This window comes from Pongo pygmaeus, chromosome 20 (assembly GCF_028885625.2).
Source record: "Pongo pygmaeus isolate AG05252 chromosome 20, NHGRI_mPonPyg2-v2.0_pri, whole genome shotgun sequence".
Taxonomy (NCBI): domain Eukaryota; kingdom Metazoa; phylum Chordata; class Mammalia; order Primates; family Hominidae; genus Pongo; species Pongo pygmaeus.
In genome coordinates, this window is record NC_072393.2 from 18,493,171 (window position 1) to 18,512,660 (window position 19,490).

At 50.3% G+C, this 19,490-nt stretch overlaps 1 protein-coding gene across 3 annotated transcripts in view; it reads right to left on the reverse strand.

Annotated features, from left to right (window-relative positions):
• Nucleotides 1-19,490, reverse strand: part of IL12RB1 (interleukin 12 receptor subunit beta 1) — a 28,300-nt gene that overhangs the window by 1,853 nt on the left and 6,957 nt on the right. For 2 of the 3 annotated variants that reach the window (XM_054463204.2, XM_054463203.2), the window contains exons 5-15: nt 16,984-17,123; nt 15,763-15,793; nt 15,250-15,369; nt 12,652-12,734; nt 11,263-11,500; nt 8,665-8,832; nt 7,515-7,652; nt 5,679-5,834; nt 3,013-3,147; nt 1,338-1,434; nt 275-350 (exon numbers count right to left, since the gene is read on the reverse strand). In XM_054463204.2, the coding sequence (XP_054319179.1) occupies nt 275-350; nt 1,338-1,434; nt 3,013-3,147; nt 5,679-5,834; nt 7,515-7,652; nt 8,665-8,832; nt 11,263-11,500; nt 12,652-12,734; nt 15,250-15,369; nt 15,763-15,793; nt 16,984-17,123 (1,382 nt within the window). Of the gene's footprint in view, nt 1-274; nt 351-1,337; nt 1,435-3,012; nt 3,220-5,678; nt 5,835-7,514; nt 7,653-8,664; nt 8,833-11,262; nt 11,501-12,651; nt 12,735-15,249; nt 15,370-15,762; nt 15,794-16,983; nt 17,124-19,490 lie in introns of all 3 variants that reach the window. The other variant, XM_063658618.1, reaches the window with a different exon arrangement.

Genomic DNA, 19,490 nt, shown 5'->3' on the forward strand with positions numbered 1-19,490 from the left:
AGACCCCAGTCGCTGGATTCAGCTATATCTGAAGCCCATTCCCTTGGGATTTTTCCATCAGGTGCCCTTTATAATAAAGCCACTTTGAGTTCTGTTTCTAGTGCCAGGAAATGGACCTCTGCCTGCCTGTCTTTAAAATGGGAAGGGGTTTGGAGCACTGGTTTTGGAGTCCTTACCTTAATGGATTGGGGGAGAATAAAATGAGCTAATGTGTGACCCTTGTCCAGCGTGTGCACCCAATAAAAATACTTAGAATTAGAAAAGGCATCCTTACCTCCTTCCCTCCAGGGAACTCAATGGCGGAGCTGGCACAGGGTGTGGGCAGCGGCGGACACAGGTGCCGTGCGGCCCTGGGGAGGAAAGGGGGCCAGTGAGAGGAGCTGAGGTTTTTTTTTTTTTTTTTTTTTTGGAGACGGAGTCTTGCTTTGTTGCCCAGGCTGGAGTGCAGTGGTGCAATCTCGGCTCACTGCAACCTCTGCCTCCTGGGTTCAATTGATTCTCCTGCCTCAGCCTCCTGAGTAGCTGAGATTACAAACGTGTGCCACCACACCCGACTAATTTTTGTATTTTTAGTAGAGACAGGTTTCGCCATGTTGGCCAGGTTGGTGTCCAACTCCTGGCCTAAAGCGATCTGCCTGCCTCAGCCTCCCAAAGTGCTGGGATTACAGGCGTGAGCCACCGTGCCCGGCTTGAAAGCAGCTTTCAATCAGACATGCCACCGGTGTCACCGCCCCTTTCCATAGGAATGACCCCTTCCCTAGAAATTTCTGCATAGGATCACTTGAGGTCAGGAGTTCAAGACCAGCCTGGCCAACATGGTGAAACCCTGTCTCTACTGAAAATACGAAAGAAATAGCTGGGTGTGATGGCATGCACCTGTAGTCCCAGCTACTTGGGAGGCTGAGACAGGAGAATGGCTTGAACCTGGGAGGGGGAGGTTGCAGTAAGCCAAGATCGTGCCACTGCACTCTAGCCTGGGTAACAGAGTAAGACTCCATCTCAAAAAAAAAAAAAAAAAAAAGGAAAGAAAGAAAGAAAAAGAAATTTTGTATAAACTGCCCCCCTTAATCTGCATGCAATTAAAAGTAAGTATAAATCTGACTGCAAAACCGCTCTCAGCGGCTACTCTTCGCCTACAGGGAAGCCCTGCTCTGCAGAGGCAGTCACGGAGCTATAACTGCTGCTTCAATAAAGCTGTTTTCTTCTACCTCTGGCTTGCCCTTGAATTATTTCCTGGGCAAAGCCAAGGACCCAATCTGTGGGCTAAGCTCCACTTTGGGGCTCCCCTGCCCAGCATCATTACCATCGCTATGGTAACGGTAAGAGGTGTCAGTTACCTGTTCAGGCCAAGGTAGCCAAGGACGCCCACGAGAAGGATGCTCAGGAAGCTCCCCAGGGAGGCGAAGAAGATGAGCCAATCAGAAACCTGCACTTCTGGGGTGGGAGAGCGTGGGTTGGCGGAGGGCTACCTCCTGCCTCTTCCTCAGGGAAGGAGCTGGGAGGGCCTGGTTTCTCCAGGAACTTGCTGCTGATCCTGGTGCACATGCCACGGGCTTCTCACTGGGAGACCACAGAACCCACCTGCCCGGTAGCTGTCAAGGAATAAAGGCCTGGCGTGCAGGAAGTGTTCAAGACTCTGTAATTCCAGGCCGGGCACAGTGACTCATGCCTGTTATCCCAGCACTTTGGGAGGCCAAGGCGGGCTGATCACCTGAGGTCAGGAGTTCGAGACCAGCCTGACCAATATGATGAAACTTGTCTCTACTAAAAACACAAAAATTAGCCAGGCATGGTGGTGTGCGCCTGTAATCCCAGCTACTTGGGAGGGTGAGACAGAAGAATCGCTTGAACCCGGGAGGCGGAGGTTGCAGTGAGCCAAGATCGCATCATTGCACTCCAGCCTGGGCAACAAGAGCGAAAATTTGTCTCAAAAAGAAAAAAAAGACCCCGTAATTCCAGGAGCCTGCACATAGGGCACATATGGCTGCCCCTCGACCCAGGCCTGCCTGCCCCACACCAGCCCTGACTCTTTTATTCTCTGGGTTCCAGTTGGTTCTCTTGGAACTGAAAGAACACCACGGCATAAACAGGGATCATTTGATCTCTGAATCTCTTATAACCATGCACCCCAGATAACAGAGCCTGTGTTGTTCTCTTCCTCCTCCTCCTTCTCCTCCTCCCTCTTCTTCTATTCCTCTTCCTCTTCTTCTTCTTTCTTCTCCTTCTTCAATTTTTTTTTTTTTTTTTTTGAGACAGGGTCTTGCTCTGTCACCCAGGTCAGAGTGCAATGGTGCAGTCATGGCTCACTGCAACCTTGAACTCCTGGTCTCAAGCCATCCTCCCACCTCAGCCTCCTGAGCAGCTGAGACTACAGGTGTGCACCACCACACCCCGCTATTTTAAAAATATTTTTTGTAGAGATGAGGTCTCACCATGTTGCCCAGGCTGGTCTTGAACTCCTGGGCTCAAGCAATCCTCCAGCCTCAGCCTCCCAAAGTGCTGGGATTACAGGCGTAAGCCACCACACCGGGCTTTGCCTGTGTCCTCCTTATTTTTGCATTCATTTATTTGTCGCTCAATGAACAGATTCCTGCATCTTCCTCCTCCCCAAGAGCCCCTAGATACCTTGACACATCTACCCCCAACCCCGCAGTGTCAGACCAGGGAGGAGGGACAGTTGTAGACAAGGGCATGGCCAGAAGGAGGCAGAGAAGGCTTGCTGGAGGAGGGAACTTTTGAGCTGAGTTTTGAAGGATGAATAGGAGTTGGACCCTGTGGAAAACAAACATTCCAGGCAGGAGGGAGGGAAGGGCCTGCATGGGCAAGGCTCCTGGAGTGTGAGAGGAAGCTGCGAGAGAAGGCAATGGGAGCAGGTTGAGCTGCTACTTTCTCCTGAGGGCAGTAGGGAGCCATGGAGGGAGTGAGAGTGAGAGCAGGACTGCTAAGATCATTATGGGAATTGCAGTGCAATGCATGCTGGGTAAATAACTGGGTCCCACCCCCTCCACTTACCGATGCTGAAGCGCTGGGGCTGGCTCCAGACACCCATCAGCCACGCTGTGTCTGCTCGCACCTGCACCGTGTAGGCTACACCAGCCCGCAGGCCACTGAGGGTAACTTGGGTCTCTGTGGGCTGCACGGGATACTCTGCAGTGGGAAAGGCAACCCTGAGTCCTGGGACCTCTTTACTCCTCAGAGGCCAGGCTGGGCTACCACAGCCTGTGGGTGGGGCGGAGATTCATAGGCATTTTGCTAAAATCTCTACTCTGTCTCTTTTTTTTTTTTTTTTTTTTTTTGAGACTGAGTCTTGCTCTCTCGCCCAGGCTGGAGTGCAGTGGCGACATCTCGGCTCACTGCAAGCTCTGCATCCTGGGTTCACGCCATTCTCCTGCCTCAGCCTCCCAAGTAGCTGAGACTACAGGCGCCGGCCACCACGCCTGGCTAATTTTTTGTATTTTTAGTAGAGACGGGGTTTCACTGTGTTAGCCAGGATGTTCTCAATCTCCTGACCTCGTGATCCGCCCACCTCGGCCTCCCAAAGTGCTGGGATTATAGGCGTGAGCCACCGTGCCCAGCCTAAAATCTCTTCTCTTAATGTGCCCATTCATCTCAAAAGTTTTTTTTTTTTTTTTTTTGAGATAGAGTCTCACTCTGTTGCCCAGGCTGGAGTGCAGTGGCACGATCTCAGCTCACTGCAACCTCCACCTCCCAGGTTCAAGTGATTCTTGTGCCTCAGCCTCCTGAGTAGCTGGGATTACAGGCGCCCACCACCACAGCCAGCTAATTTTTTGTATTTTTAATACACATGAGGTTTCACCATGTTAGCCAGGCTGGTCTTGAACTCCTGGCCTGAAGTGATCCCCCCGCCTCAGCCTCCCAAAGTGCTGGGATTACAGGCGTGAGCCACCACGCCCGGCTGACTTGTTAGATCTTTGGGCAGGTGGATCTGAGGTTGGAGGCAGGATTGGACTCTGGAGGCAGGGCTTGGACACAGGACCAAATTGAGGACTAGCTAAAGCAGGACCTGGGCTTTCCGTAAGACACGCCCACCAGTGTGCCATGTCAGTTTACCATTACCATGGGAACACCCGGAAATTACCACCCCTGTCCATGGCAATGATCCCACAACACGGAAGTTACCACCTTCATCCTAGATATTTCTGCATAAACCGCCCCTTCATTTGCATATAATTAAAAGCAGGTATAAATATGAGAGGTAGCTGCCCTGCCTGTGGGGTGTCCCCGCACTGCAAGGAGCAGGACTTCTGCTGCTGCTCTACACGGCCACTTCAGTAAAAGTTTCTGTCTAACACCACCAACGTGCGCTTGAACTCTTTCCTGGGGAAAGCCAAAAACCCTCCTGGCTAAACCCCATTTTGTGGGCTTTCCTGTCCCTCATCAGATCCCCCCTCCAGGCCTCAGTTTCCTCATCTATGGAATGGAGACAGTCATCCCTGCTTGATGAGATTTCAGCTGCTGCTACATGTGAGGGGCAGCTTCCCATGGATGAACCCAACACACCATAAGCACTTGGCTGGTGCCCTCCCAGCCTTCTCCAGGGTCTGCAAGGGGTGATCAAGACCCTCAAGTTCAGCTGGGTGCTCATGACTAATCCCAGCACTTTGGAAGACCAAGGTGGGAGGATAGTTTGAGGCCAGAAGTTTGAAATCAGCCTGGGCGAGGCCAGACACGGTGGCTCACACCTGTAATCCCAGCATTTTGGGAGGCCAAGGTGGATGATTCACCTGAGGTCAAGAGTTCGAGACCTGCTTGGTCAACATGGTGAAACCCCATCTCTCCTAAAAATACAAAAATTTGCCAGGCATGGTGGTGCGTGCCTGTAATCCCAGCTACTTGGGAGGCTGAGGCAGAATTGCTTGAACCCGGGAGGCAGAGGTTGCAGTGAGCTGAGATGGCGCCACTGCACTCCAGCCTGGGTGACAGAGCCAGACTCCCTCTCAAAAAGAAAAAAAAAAAAATCCCAGCCTGGGCAATATAGCAAGACCTCATTTCTGCAAAAAATAAAATATTAACTGTGCATGGTGGTGTGCACCTGTGTTTCCAGCTACTAGGGAGGCTGAGGTGGGAGGATCGCTTGAGCCCAGGAGGTTGAGGCTGCAGTGAGCTATGATGGCACCACTGCACTCCACTCCAGCCTGGGCACAGAGTGAGTCCCTGTCTATAAAATTAAAAAAAAAAAGACCCTCAAGTCTAATTCTCTTGTTTTTGTTTTTTGTTTGTTTGTTTTTGTTTTTGTTTTTTTGAGACAGAGTCTCACTCTGTCACCCAGGCTGGAGTGCAGTGGTATAATCTCGGCTCACTGCAATCTCCGCCTCCTGGGTTCAAGAGATCTCCTGCCTCAGCCTCCCGTGTAGCTGGGATTACAGGCATGTGCCACCATGCCCGGCTAATTTTGTATTTTTAGGAGAGACGGGGTTTCTCCAAGTTGCTCAGGCTGGTCTTGAACTCCTGACCTCAGTTGATCCACCCGCCTTGGCCTCCCAAAGTGCTGGGATTACGGAGGTGAGCCACCTTGCCTGGCCAATTCTCTTGTTTTAAGGGTTTGATAGCCAAGGCCCAGAGAAGGACGGCAAGGTGCCCAGGGTCACACAGCAAGACAGATCTCAGGCCAGGATCCTCCCTTCCTCCCCGAGCCAGGTCTGCACTGCCTCACATACCTGACACCTGGTTGCTGTCTTCATCTCGGCAGCGGACAACATACTCCTTTAGGACGCCGGGACAGGTGCTCAGCAGGGATGGTGCCCAGTCCACAGACACAGAGTCCAAGCTATGATTCTTCACCGAGACGTGGTGTGGTGTCCCAGCTGCTGAGGCTGCAACCAGTACCACTGTCAGAGTCAACGCCAAGAGTGCTGGTCGAGGCCTGGCACAGTGGCTCGCACCTGTAATCCCAGCACTTTGGGAGGCCGAGGTGGGTGAGTCATTTGAGGCCAGGAGTTCGAGACCAGCCTGGCCAACATGGCAAAACCCCTTCTCTACTAAAAATACAAAAATTAGCCAGGCATGGTGGTGGACACCTGTAATCCCAGCTACTCAGGAGGCTGAGGCAGGAGAACCACTTGAGCCCAGGAGGCAGAGGTTGCAGTGAGCCGAGATGGTACCACTGCACTCCAGCCTGGGCAACAGAGCAAGACCCTGTCTTTAAAAAAAAAAAAAAAAAAGGCCAGCCACGATGGCTTATGCCTGCAATCCCAGCATATTGGGAGGCCAAGGTGGCCAGATCACTTAAGGTCAGGAGTTCGAGACTAGCCTGAGCAACATGGGGAAACCCTGTCTCTACTAAAACTACAAAAATTAGCCGGACGTGGTGGTGGGTGCCTGTAATCCCAGCTACTCGGGAGGCTGAGGCACGAGAATCGCTTGAACCCGGGAGGCAGAGGTTTCAGTGAGCCAAGATCATGCCACTGCACTCCAGCCTGGGCCACAGAGAGAGACTCTGTCTCAAGAAAAAAAAAAAAAAAAAAAGGAGTGCTGGTTGAGCACTTTCTGAATGCCCAGCCTCCCACTGTCCAGAGACGGGGGTAGCATTGGACACAGAGTCAGGTGGGCTGGGTTTTAATTCTGGTTCTGCCACTCAGTCACTGTCATTTGCCTTCCCTGGGCCTCAGTTTTCTTATCTATAAAATGGACAATGCTGGCCGGGCGTAGTGGCTCACACCTGTAATCCCAGCACTTTGGGAGGCCAAGGCAGGTGGATCACGACTTTAGGAGTTTGAGACCAGCCTGGCAAACATGCTGAAACCCTGTCTCTACTAAAGATACAAAAATTATCCAGGCATGGTAGTGCACACCTATAATCCCAGCTACTCAGGAGGCTGAGGCAGGAGAATGGCTTGAACCTAGGAGGCGGAGGTTGTATGATTGCAGTGGTGCAATCATAGCTCACTGCAGCCTTGATCTCCTGGGATCAAGTGATCTTCCCACCTCGGCCTCCTGAGTAGTTGGGACTACAGGCACATGCCACCATGGCTGGCAAATTTTTTTCTTTCTGTAGAGACAGGGTCTTGCTATGTTGCCCAGGCTAGTCTTGAACTCCTGGGTTCAAGTGATCCACCAGCCTCAGCCTCCCAAAGTGCTGGGATTACAGGGGTGAGCATTCTGTCTGCCTTAACAGCACTGTCCTTTTTTTTTTTTTTTTTTTTTTTTTTGAGACAGAGTCTTGCTCTGTCACCCAGGCTGGAGTACAGTGGCACGATCTCGACTCACTGCAAACTCCGCCTCCAGGGTTCAAGTGATTCTCCTGCCTCAGGCTCCCAAGTATCTGGGATTACAGGCACCCGCCACCACACCCAGCTAATTTTTGTATTTTTGGTAGAGACAGGGTTTCGCCATGTTGGCCAGGCTGGTTTCAAACTCCTGACCTCAGGTGATCCACCCACCTTGGCCTCCCAAAACGCTGGGATTACATGCGTGAGTCACCGTGCCCAGCCTGTATTTTTAAAAATTATTTAAAAAGAAAAGATAATGTAAACCTGCAGGTTTGGATCACTTACCATTGCCCCCAAAGTGGTAGGTGGACAGGACTGTAGACCACAAGGTGAGCTTCTTGGGGTGCGCAGAGGCGAAGATGGTAATGTAGTAACACTTTTCCTGCCCCATTGCCCCAGACTCTCGACTCCAGCTGTATGTTGCTAGAAGGATAAGCAAAGGCCAGGCCATTCAGTAGATTGTGTTCCCACCTCTGCACCTTTGCACTGGCTGTGCCATCTGCCAGGAACCCCCAGAAAACTCCTACTCATGCTTCAAAGCCCTTGCACCAATAACCCCTCCTCCAAGATCTCTTCCCTATGCAACGCCCCCAACCCCATCCCCATCCCTCTCTAACCCAGCCCTTACTCCATGGAACCAGGGCTTTTTTTTTTTTGAGATGGAGTCTCGCTGTGTCACCCAGGCTGGAGTGCAATAGTGCAATCTTGACTCACTGCAATCTCCGCCTCCCGGGTTCAAGTGATTCTCCTGCCTCAGCTTCCTGAGTAGCTGGGATTTACAGGTGCCCACCACCATGCCTGGCTAATTTTTATATTTTTAGTAGAGACAGAGTTTCTCCATGTTGGCCAGGCTGGTCTCGAACTCCTGACCTCAGTTGATCCACCTGCCTCGGCCTCCCAAAGTGCTGGTATTACAGGTGTTAGCCACCTTCCCTGGACAATGGGGTCAGGGGTTCCGTGTCCAGTTCTGTGTCCTCAGGCTGTGTATTCCTCAAGGAACAGGCTGAGGCTGAGGCTTTCTGGGGCTCTGGCAAGGCCCAGAGTAGGAAGCGGAAGAGTGAGAGGGCACCTGAGCCTCACAGCCCCCCTTTCCCTAAAGACTCCTCATTAATTTGCCACCAGCATCTCGCGAACTGCCACCTTCCCTGGTGCGGTTGAATATTTAACAAACACCTTAGGATCTGAGATTCATTACCTGTAGGTGTGCGATCTGCCTGGAACTGAGCTCAGGATGCCAGCAAGAGGTTCCAGACCCATATGGGTGAAAGGCTCTGAACCTCACCCTGTCCCTACCTCTGTATGACATTGAGTAAGCAGCAACACCTCTCTGGGCCTTAGACACCCACTATGTGCCTTCCCTGCAGGTTTGAACCCACCAGGACCTAAAAGGGAGGGCACAGAGGAGGGGTAGAGGCAGGCCATTCCAGGCCATTACCCATTCCAGCCGGATCCGGGTCTTGCGGCGCAGTCAGGTTGCAGGTGGCAAGGCCCCCGTCCTGGCCCACGGGCTGCCATTCAATGCAATACGTCGTGCTCTGAGGGCGGGCTGGCCAATACATGGTGGTCCCGTTGGTTCCGACGCTGATATTCAGAGCCACTGGTTCTGGAAGGAGAGGAGAGAGACCCATCGAGACAGTTGCTGTCTCTCTCCCCAGCCCCCTTCTCTGGCTCCTGCAGCCTCTCTCCCACCCTCTCATCTATACCCCTGACCCTACAGGGCCAGGGATGTCTGTGTTTGGCTGTTTCCCTGCACTGGAGGCTGCCTGGGGGCCAGGCACAAAGTGGGTAGCAGATGGCGTTTGTTTTTTTGTTTTTTCTTTGGAGACGGATTCTTGCTCTGTCACCCAGGCTGGAGTGCAGTGGCATGATCACGGCTCCCTGCAATCTCAGCCTCCCGGGTTCAAGCAATTCTCCTGCCTCAGCCTCCTGAGTAGCTGGGACTACAGGCGCGCGCCACAATGTCTGGCTAATTTATTATTATTATTTTTTGGTGGAGATGGGGTTTCACCATGTTGCCCAGGCTGGTCTCGAACTCCTGACCTCCAGTGATCCACCTGCCTTGGCCTCCCAAAGTGCTGGGATTACAGGCGTAATCCACCGCACCCAGTCAGCAGATGGTGTTTGAATGAGCTGAGTCCTCCTCCAGCCTAACTGCTGTCTCCTCACCAGGATAGTCACCATGAGGGCTTCCTGTACTGCCATTACACCCACTTCCAGCCTTGTAGGCGTCTCCGGCTGTGGCAGATACCTGGCTGCCCACCACTTGCCTCGCCTAGGCAGAGAGTGTGATGCAAGACCAGGCCTCCCCGGCGTGACCGGCCCCACTGGTGGTCTCATGCCAAACTCAGAAGCACGAGCACACACCCACTCAGTCCCTGGGCAAATCTCTCCCACACCCTCCCTCCAGGGCATCTGCATGAATGTCAGAGAGATGGATACTGCTTGCAATTCTGGGGATAGCAACTGCCATTTATTGAGTACCGAATGCATGTGCCAAGCCAATGCTGAGAGCTTTACAGGCACCATTTCACTATGATATGGGACCAGGCTGGGTATGGTGGCTCACGCCTGTAATCCTAGCACTTTGGGAGGTGGAGACGGGTGGATCGCTTGAGCCCAGGAGTTCGAGACCAGCCTGGGCAACATAGGGAGACCCCTGTCTCTACAAAAAATAAAAATAAAAAAATAACCAGGTGTGGTGGTGCATGTCTGTAGTCCCAGCTACTCCAGAGGCTGAGGTGGAAGGATCACTTGAGTCTGGGAGTTCAAGGCTGCAGTGAGCCATGATTGCACTCCAGTCTGCCAACAGACTGAGAACCTAGCTCAAAAATAATAAAAATGTAGGTCGGCCACAGTGGCTCACACCTGTAACCCCAGCACTTTGAGAGGCTGAGGCGGGTGGATCACCTGAGGGCAGGAGTTTGAGACCAACCTGGGCAACATAGTGAAACTCCATCTCTACTAAAAATACAAAAATTAGGCTGGGCACAGTGGCTCACGCCTATAATCCCAACACTTTGGGAGGCCAAGGCAGGTGGATCACTTGAGGTCAGGAGTTCGAGACCAGCCTGGCCAACATGGTGAAACCCCGTCTCTACTAAAAATACAAAATTAGCCGGGTATGGTGGCAGATGCCTGTAATCCCAGCTACTTGGGAGGCTGAAGCAGGAGAATCTCTTGAATCTGGGAGGCGGAGGTTGCAGTGAGCTGAGATCATGCCATCTGTCACGAGAAAAAAAGAAATTAGATCTTAAATAAACACAGGGTCAACTCTAGCCTTTTTTCTTTCTTTCTTTCTTTCTTTTTTCTTTTTTGAAACAGAGTGTAGCTCTATCACCCAGGGTGGAGTGCAGTGGCTCAGCTAGTTTTTGTTGTTGTTGTTGTTGTTTAATATTACATAATAGCCAGGTATGATGGCACATGCCTATATTCCCAGCTATTTGGGAGGCTGAGGGAGAAAGATTGCTTGAGTCCAGAAGTTCAAGTCCAGCCTGGGCAACATAGCAAAACTCTGTCTCTTAAACAAACAAACAAACAGACCAACAACAACAAAAAACTGCATTATGGATCTTGATTATTGAATTTTTTTTTTTTTTTTTTTTTTTTTTTTTGACACAGTCTCGCTCTTTGTTGCCCAGGCTGGAGTGCAATGGTACAATTTCGGCTCACTGCAACCTCTGGCTCCTGGGTCCAAGCGATTCTTCTGCCTCAGCCTCCCAAGTAGCTGGGACTACAGCCACCACACTCAGCTAATTTTTGTATTTTTAGTAGAGACTGGATTTCACCACGTTGGCCAGACTGGTCTCAAACTGCTGACCTCAGGTGATTCACCTGCCTTGGCCTCCCAAAGTGCTGGGATTACAGGTGTGAGCCACCGTGCCTGGCTGATTACTGAATTTTTGATACACCCCTAAATTAGGCACTCCTTTAAAATTTTCTGCCTCACTCCTCTCACCCTGGTCTAGCTGAGGCTCAGAGTAGGTGCTCAGCTCTGAGGGGCCCTCATACCGCCCTCCCCACCCAGAGGAGGCACCTGTGTGGGTGTCGGCAGGAATGTGCCACGTCTGGTTCAGGCCAGGACCAAATTGGTTCGAGGAGATGACAGCCACGTTGTAGGCAGCACCCGAGAGATAGGGCATCTTCCCCAGGTGCAGGGTCCTGGTGGCCTTGGCCTTACACGGGCAGGACAGCATGTGGAGCTGCAGTCGGTAGGTGACCTCTGTGCCAGGCGCCAGCCCTTGACAGCCTTCTGGAAGCTCCAGCTGGGTTGGCTGTCAGGAGTATGAAAGACAGCTTGTGGGGACCTGATCACACTCATTATCCCATAGGCAGACAGCAGGGCACAGCCTATGAAGACAGACTTGGACAAAGGCCACAGCCAATAACATGCATCAAAAATTTAAAAAATAATAAACCTCAATGCTGGCAAAGCTGCTGTGAGACAGGCATTCATCTCCAGCACACATCTAGCTTGGGGGAGGTGGGAAATTGACAAAACCCACTGACATTCAGGAAAACAAGAATGTTTCCATCTTTTAACCCAGTTACCTCAAGCAGAAAATTTTTCCTTAGAAAAGGAATTTGAGAGGCCGGGTGCGGTGACTCACGCCTGTAATCCCAGCACTTTGGGAGGCTGAGATGGGTGGATCATGAGGTCAGGAGATCGAGACCATCCTGGCTAACATGGTGAAACCCCGTCTCTACTAAAAATACAAAAAATTAGCCCGGCGTGGTAGTGGGTGCCTGTAGTCCCAGCTACTCGGGAGGCTGAGGCAGGAGAATGGCGTGAACCCGGGAGGCGGAGCTTGTGGTGAGCCGAGATGGCGCCACTGCACTCCAGCCTGGGTGACAGAGCAAGACTCCATCTCAAAAAAAAAAGAAAAAGAATTTGAGTTAGAGGAACATAGGAATTAAAGGATTTTTGCTACAGCCTTATAGTAACAGCTCATTAGGGACCTGACTAAGATGACTATGGTAAAGTCAGTGAGTGAAGTATTTGTCAGTTTTGTCTCAACAGAGATACTCCCTCTATGCCTCAGTTTCCCTGTCTGTAAAATGGGGCCAATCAGACTGCACTTAATGGGTTGTTTTGGGACTTAAAGCAATAATCTGCTACCCCGGCAAATGCAGTCACCATTATCTCTTTCCTGGCCTTCTGGCTTCTGTGCAATTCCCCCACACACTGTTTCTCACACAGGAGCCAGGGAAAGCCTGTGAACATCTGAGTCCAGTCATGTGCCTCCCCTGCTCACGCACACTCCATGGCTCCCTATTACCTTCGGAGTTAAACCCACAGTTTGCCCACTTCCTGCCACCTCTACATCTCGTCTCCTTCCATCTACCACTTGCTCATCCCTCTCCAGCCCTTTGCCTCCTGCTCCCCATCCCAGGCCACCCCACAGCCCTGTGACAGCCCCGTTACCTGCTCTTTCAGGGTCAGCCGCCTCCTCCCATCTCGGCCCAGCTGCTCCACCGAGAATCTCACCTGAGGCTGTGGGGGGTTTTCTGCAATCAGAACCAAACCAACCAGACGAATTGGAAGGAGAGAAAGACTGATGGATGTTTTCTTTGTAAATGATGGATTCTCCACATTTACAAAGTGAAAATCACTTGCTGCCCCAAATTGCAGAAAAGAGAAAAAACTGAAGGAAGAAAAATTAACACAATTTGCATCCCCAGGGATAACTGCCACCTGTAATCTCATGTTGCCTAAGGTTTTTTGTTTGTTTGTTTGTTCGTTTGTTTTTTGAGATGAAGTCTCACTCTATTGCCCAGGCTGGAGTGCATTGGTGCGATCTCGGCTCACTGCAACCTCTGCCTTCTGGGTTCAAGCGATTCTCCTGCCTCAGCCTCCCAGGTAGCTGGGATTACAGGCATGCACCACCATGCCCGGCTAATTTTTGTGTTTTTAGTAGAGACGGGGTTTCACCATGTTGGTCAGGCTGTTCTCGAACTCCTGACCTTGTGATCCGCTTACCTCGGCCTCCCAAACTGCTGGAATTATAGGCGTGAGCCACCACGCCTGGCCTCTAAGTTTCTTTTTGAATGCAAATGTATTTCTCTGCATGGTTTTGTTGTTGTTGCTGTTGTTTTATAGACTAGAGACAGGGTCTCGTTTTGATTCCCAGGCTTCTCTCAAACTCCTGGCCTCAAACAATCCTCTGGCCTCGGCATCCCAAAGTGCTGGGATTACAGGCATAAGCCACAGCGCCAGGCCTTTCTGCATGGTTTGAAACCCTCTCACTCATTTCCCTGTTGCCCAGGCTCAGGGCAGCAGCCGTTTAGTACACCCTGCCACCTGCAGGTGACATTGTCCTTGAGACACTGTGAGGTTCAGCCTGATGATTCTCACTTGATAAAGCCCTGTAGTGGGCTGAGCGCAGTGGCTCATGCCTGGAATTCCAGCACTTTGGGAGACCGTGGTGGGAGGATCACTTGACGCCAGGAGTTCGAGACCAGCCAGGCAAACATGGTGAAACCCCATCTCTACTAAAAATACAAAATTAGCTGGGTGTGGTGGTGCATGCCTGTAAATCCCAGCTACTCGGATGGCTGAGGCAGGAGAATCGCTTGAACCCGTGAGGCGGAGGTTGCAGTGAGCCAAGATCGCACCACTGCACTCCAGCCAGGGTGACAGAGCAAGATACTGTCTCAAAACAAAACAAAACAAAACAAAAAATAGCAGTAAGCCAGGCGCAGTGGCTCACGCCTGTAATCCCAGCACTTTGGGAGGCTGAGGAGGGCGGATCACGAGGTCAGGAGATTGAGACCATCCTGGCGAACACGGTGAAACCCCTTCTCTACTAAAAAATACAAAAAATTAGCCAGGCATGGTTGCAGGCACCTGTAGTCCCAGCTACTTGGGAGGCTGAGGCAGGAGAATGGCGTGAACCTGGGAGGCGGAGCTTGCAGTGAGCTGAGATGGCGCCACTGCACTCCAGCCTGGGTGACAGAGCAAGACTCCATCTCAAAAAAAAAACAAACAAAAAACAACAAACAAACAAACAAAAAACAGCAGCAAGAAACCCTAAAGTGGGTGCAGCAAGACCAGATGCCACATTGTCAGGGTTTGAGCACCCATTTCTCCCTCTGCTTTATTTCTAACACTCACCACCTTGTTTCTGATACCTGCTGCCTTATTTCTTTTCCCATTTTATTTTATTATTACTTTTTTTTTTTTTTTTAACTTTTTGAGACAGAGTCTGGTCCTGTCGCCCAGGCTGGAGTGCAGTGGTGTGATCTTGGATCCCTGCAACCTCCACCTCCCGAGTTCAAGCGATTCTCCTGCCTCAGCCTCCCAAGTAGTTGGGATTACAGGCTCCTGCCATCACGCCCAGCTAATTTTTGTATTTTTAGTAGAGAAGAGGTTTCACCATGTTGGCCAGGCTGGTCTCGAACTCCTGACCTCAAGTGATCTGCCCGCCTCAGCCTCCCAAAGTGCTGGGATTATGGGCATCAGCCACCACGCCTGGCCCCATTTTATTTTTATTTTTATTTTTATTTTATTTTATTTTATTTTATTTTTTTGAGACGGAGTCTTACTCTGTCGCCCAGGCTGGAGTGCAGTGGCGCGATCTCGGCTCACGGCAACCTCTGCTGCCTGGGTTCAAGCGATTCTCTTGCCTCAGCCTCCCGAGTAGCTGATTACAGCTACTAGTAGGGATTACAGGCGCCTGCCACCACGCCCAGCTAATTTTTTTTGTAGTTTTTAGTAGAGATGGAGTTTCACCATCTTGGCCAGGCTGGTCTTGAACTCCTGACCTCGTGATCCACCCGCCTCTGCCTCCCAAAGTGCTGGGATTACAGGCGTGGGCCACCACACCCGGCCGGCCCCATTCTATTTTATTTTTTAGAGATGGGGTCTCACTATGTTGCCCGGGCTGGTCTCAAATCACTGACCTCAAGTGATCCTCCCGCCTCAGCCTTCTGAGCAGCTGGAACTACAGGGGTGCACCACCACCTCCAGCTGCTGCCTTATTTCTAACACTTGCCCCTGTTCCTGTGCCCGGAGTGATCTTACCAGGGGGAACGCACACGGGGCTGCTCCACTTGCTCCAGGAACTTCCTTGTCTCCCCAGCCGCCGTCGTCGGAGCTGGAATTCCTGGGCCACATTCATCTCCAGGGGGCAGAGGCAGGACTCTGGGGAGAGGCAGGTCGAACATCAGGCTGTAAGAATTGTCCAGGACTTGGCACCAGTCACTTAACCATCATGCACTTATTGAGCTCCAACTGTGTACAGAGCCACATGCTGGGTCCTCTTAGGGCCTCCAGGATCACCCACGTCCATCCCTGCCCCTCAGTTCAAGTCCTGGCTACGGCCATCCCTTGGGTTGTGACCTTGGCCAAAGGCTTCTCACCCCCTCCAAGTCTTGATTTGTTTCCCCACGTGCAATTTGGAAATAATCCAATACTGAACTATGGGGCAGGGTAAGAGGCATACAAAAAATTCAGCATTGGACCTGGCATACAGTAGGCGCTCAATTAATGCCAATTTGCTGCAGCTGTTGTTGTCATTACTATTAATATTCTCACCAGTATCATCATCCTGAGGTCCGCAGTCGCCCTAGAATAAGAACATATTCATATACTGTTTTGCATTTTGGTGCTGAAAAATATTTGCTGTTTTACAATTATTTATTTATTTACTTATTTATCGGAGACACAGTCTCACTCTGTCATCTAGGCTGGAGTGCAGTGGTGCAATCACGGCTTATTGAAGCCTCAACCTCCCAGGGCTCAGGTGATCCTCCCGCCTCAGCCTCCTGAGTAGTTGGGACTACAGGCATGCACCATCACACCCAGCTAATTTTTGCATTTTTGGTAGAGGTGGGATTTCACCATGTTGCCCAGGCTGGTCTCAAACGCCTGGCCTCAAGCAATCCCACCCCAACTCGGCCTCCCAAAGCACTGGGATTACAGGCGTGAGCCATTGCACCTCGCTAAATTTTTTTAAATTAAAGACCATACTTTCAGAGTTTATTCTATAGTTAATTACTAGAGAACCTTCTCTAGGTTCAAACCATCTTTAGGAACATAGAAAGCAGTAAAAAATTATTATAACTAAATTTTAAAAATTAATAATTATTTTACTAAACACAACATGGGATCCTGGATTGAATCTGGGAACAGAAAAAAGACATTCCTGGAAAAATTGGTGACATTCAAATAATGCCTGGAGTTTATCTAAGACGTTAACATTAGAGGAGTTTGAGTAAAGGGTATATGGGCGTTCTCTGCTCCAGTTTATATAGTAACTTTTCTGAAAATCGAAGATTATTCCAAAAGAAAAAATTTATTTTAAAAAATTTTAGTGGGAGCCAGGCGTGGTGGTTCATGCCTGTATTCCCAGCACTTTGGAAGGCCAAGGTGGGCAGATCACCTGAGGAGTTTGAGACCAGCCTGGCCCACATGGCGAAACCCTGTCTCTACTAAAAATACAAAAATTAGCTGCGCGTGGTGGTGGACGCATGCCTGTAATCCCAGCTACTCAGGAGGCTGACGCAGGACAATCGCTTGAACCCGGGAAGCAGAGGTTGCAGTGAGCTGAGATCGTGCCACTGCACTCCAGCCTGGGCGACAGAGCAAGGCTCCGTCTCAAAAAAAAAAAAAAAAAAGAAAAAAAAAAACCACCTCAGGGGCTAGAGTGGGGGCTGGTTGGGAGCGGGGACAGATGCAGAGATGGTGAGACTGATTTGGGGGTGAAGGTGCCCTGGAGAGGCCCGTGTCCACCCTGGACTTGGGAAACAAACTCACCAACTTCCATGGGCTGGTGGGTGTCCGGTGACGGAACTGCACCTCAGCACCAACCTGGTTATCCGGGGTCTCCCACTCCATTCGCAGCTGCCCGGCCAACTTGGACACCTTGATGTCTCCCAGAGGAGGCTCATATTTAACTGGAAGCAGAGGTTGGGATTGGCAAGGGTCAGCCCACACGTATGTGAGTTAATGGGCCCTGAAAATCCACCCTGTCCAGGATAAGCAACTGAATCCCTAAATATGAATTAGGGGACACCTTGCAGGTCCCAGCTAAGCCTGGTATACTATGATCAAAAAGTCAAGATTTATACACAAGCCACATACGGTGGCTCACCCTATAATTCCAGTATTTTGGGAGGCCAAGGCAGGAAGATCACTTAAGCCCAGGAGTTCTAGACCAGCCTGGGCAACATAGAGAGACACCCCCTCCCCAATCTCTACATAAAAATTAGCCAGGCATGGTAGTTAATGACTGTGGTTCCAGCTACTTAGGAGAGTGAGATGGGAGGATCACTTGAGCCTAGGAGGTTGAGGCGGAAGTGAGCCCTGATCACACCACTGCACTCCAGTCTAGGAAACAGAGGGAGACCTTGTCTCTAAAAAAACAACAAATATGGCCAGGCGCAGTGGCTCATAGCTGTAATCCTAGCACTTTGGGAAGCCGAGGCGGGTGGATCATCTGAGGTCAGGAGTTTAAGACCAACCTGGCCAACACGGTGAAACACCATCTCTACTAAATACAAAAATTAGCCAGGCATGGTGGTGGGCACCTGTAATCCCAGCTACTTGGGAGGCTGAGGCAGGAGAATCGCTTGAACCCAGGAGGCGGAGGTTGTAGTTAAACGAGATCCCACCACTGCCCTCCGGCCTGGGTGACAGAGCAAGACTCTGTCTCAAAACAAATTAAAATTAAATTAAAATTTAAAAATAAATAAATAATTTTTAATAAAGATTTATACACAGGATCCTGTTAGTGAAGATATCTTTAAAATATTAACACCCATTGCTGGCAAGGCTGTGAAGAGACAGGCACTTTTGTAAATTGCTTGCCAGAGGGTAATCGATTCTGACAAGCAATTTACAAAAGTGCTCGTCTCTTGCGGGTGATCCGCCCGCCTCGGCCTCCCAAAGTGCTGGGATTATAGGCATGAGCCACTGTGTCCAGCCAATTCTTTGTTTGTTTGTTTGTTTGTTTAGAACTATCAGGGAAATCGTACTTAGTTTTTAGATCCATTTCAAGGAATCTGACCTAAGGAGAGACGTAAATTCGCATAAAATAGTCCTGCTGCACTGCGGTCATACTCTGCCTGATTTTTTTTTTATATCATTGTATAAATTTAAGAGGTATGGTGGCTTTATATACATATCCATAGTGAAATGGTTACTACAGTAAGGAATTTAACATATCCATGGCCAGGCACAGGGGCCCATGCCTATACTCCAAGCATTTTGGGAGGCCAAGGCAGGAGGATCATTTGAGCCCAGGAGTTCAAGACCACCCTGGCCAACATAGCAAGACCCCATCTCTTAAAAATATATATACATATATACATATACATCACCTTCTATAATTACTTTTTTGGTGTGTGGTGAGAACACTTAAAATTTTTTCTTTTTTTTTTTTTTTTGAGATGGAGTCTCCCTCTGTCACCCAGGCTGGAGTGCATTGGTGTGATCTCGGTTCACTGTAACCTCCATACCCCAGGTTCAAGTGATTCTCCTGCCTCAGCCTCCCGAGTAGCTGGAATTACAGGCGCCCGCCACCACACTCGACTAATTTTTGTATTTTTAGTAGAGATGGGGTTTCACCATGTTGGTCAGGCTGGTCTCGAACTCCTGACCTCAGGTGATCCTCCCACCCCGGTCTCTCGAAGTACTAGGATTAGGGCGTGAACCACCGCACCCAGCCCTAAAATCTATTATTTTAGCACATTTTCAATATACATTATTTTTAATTATAGTTCTCTACTGTACATTGGAACGCTAGATTTATTTGTGCTGCATAACTACAAATTGTATTCCTTTGACCTACATCTCCCCCGTTTCCTCCTTCTCTCCATCCCCGGTAACCACAGTTCTACTTTCAGTGCCTAGATATTCGACTTTTTTTTTTAAGATTATACATGTAAGTGGGCTGGGCGCGGTGGCTCACGCCTGTAATCCCAGCACTTTGGGAGGCCGAGGCGGGCGGATCATGAGGTCAGGAGATCAAGACCACAGTGAAACCCCGTCTCTACTAAAAATACAAAAACTTAGCCGGGCGCGGTGGCGGGCGCCTGTAGTCCCAGCTACTGGGGAAGCTGAGGCAGGAGAATGGTGTGAACCCAGGAGGCAGAGCTTGCAGTGAGCCGAGATCGCACCACTGCACTCCAGCCTGGGCGACAGAGCGAGACTCCGTCTCAAAAAAAAAAAAAAAAGAAAAAAGATTATACGTGTAAGTGAGAGCATGAAGTATTTTTGTTTCTGTGCCTGGCTTACTTCACTCAACATAATGTCCTCCAGCT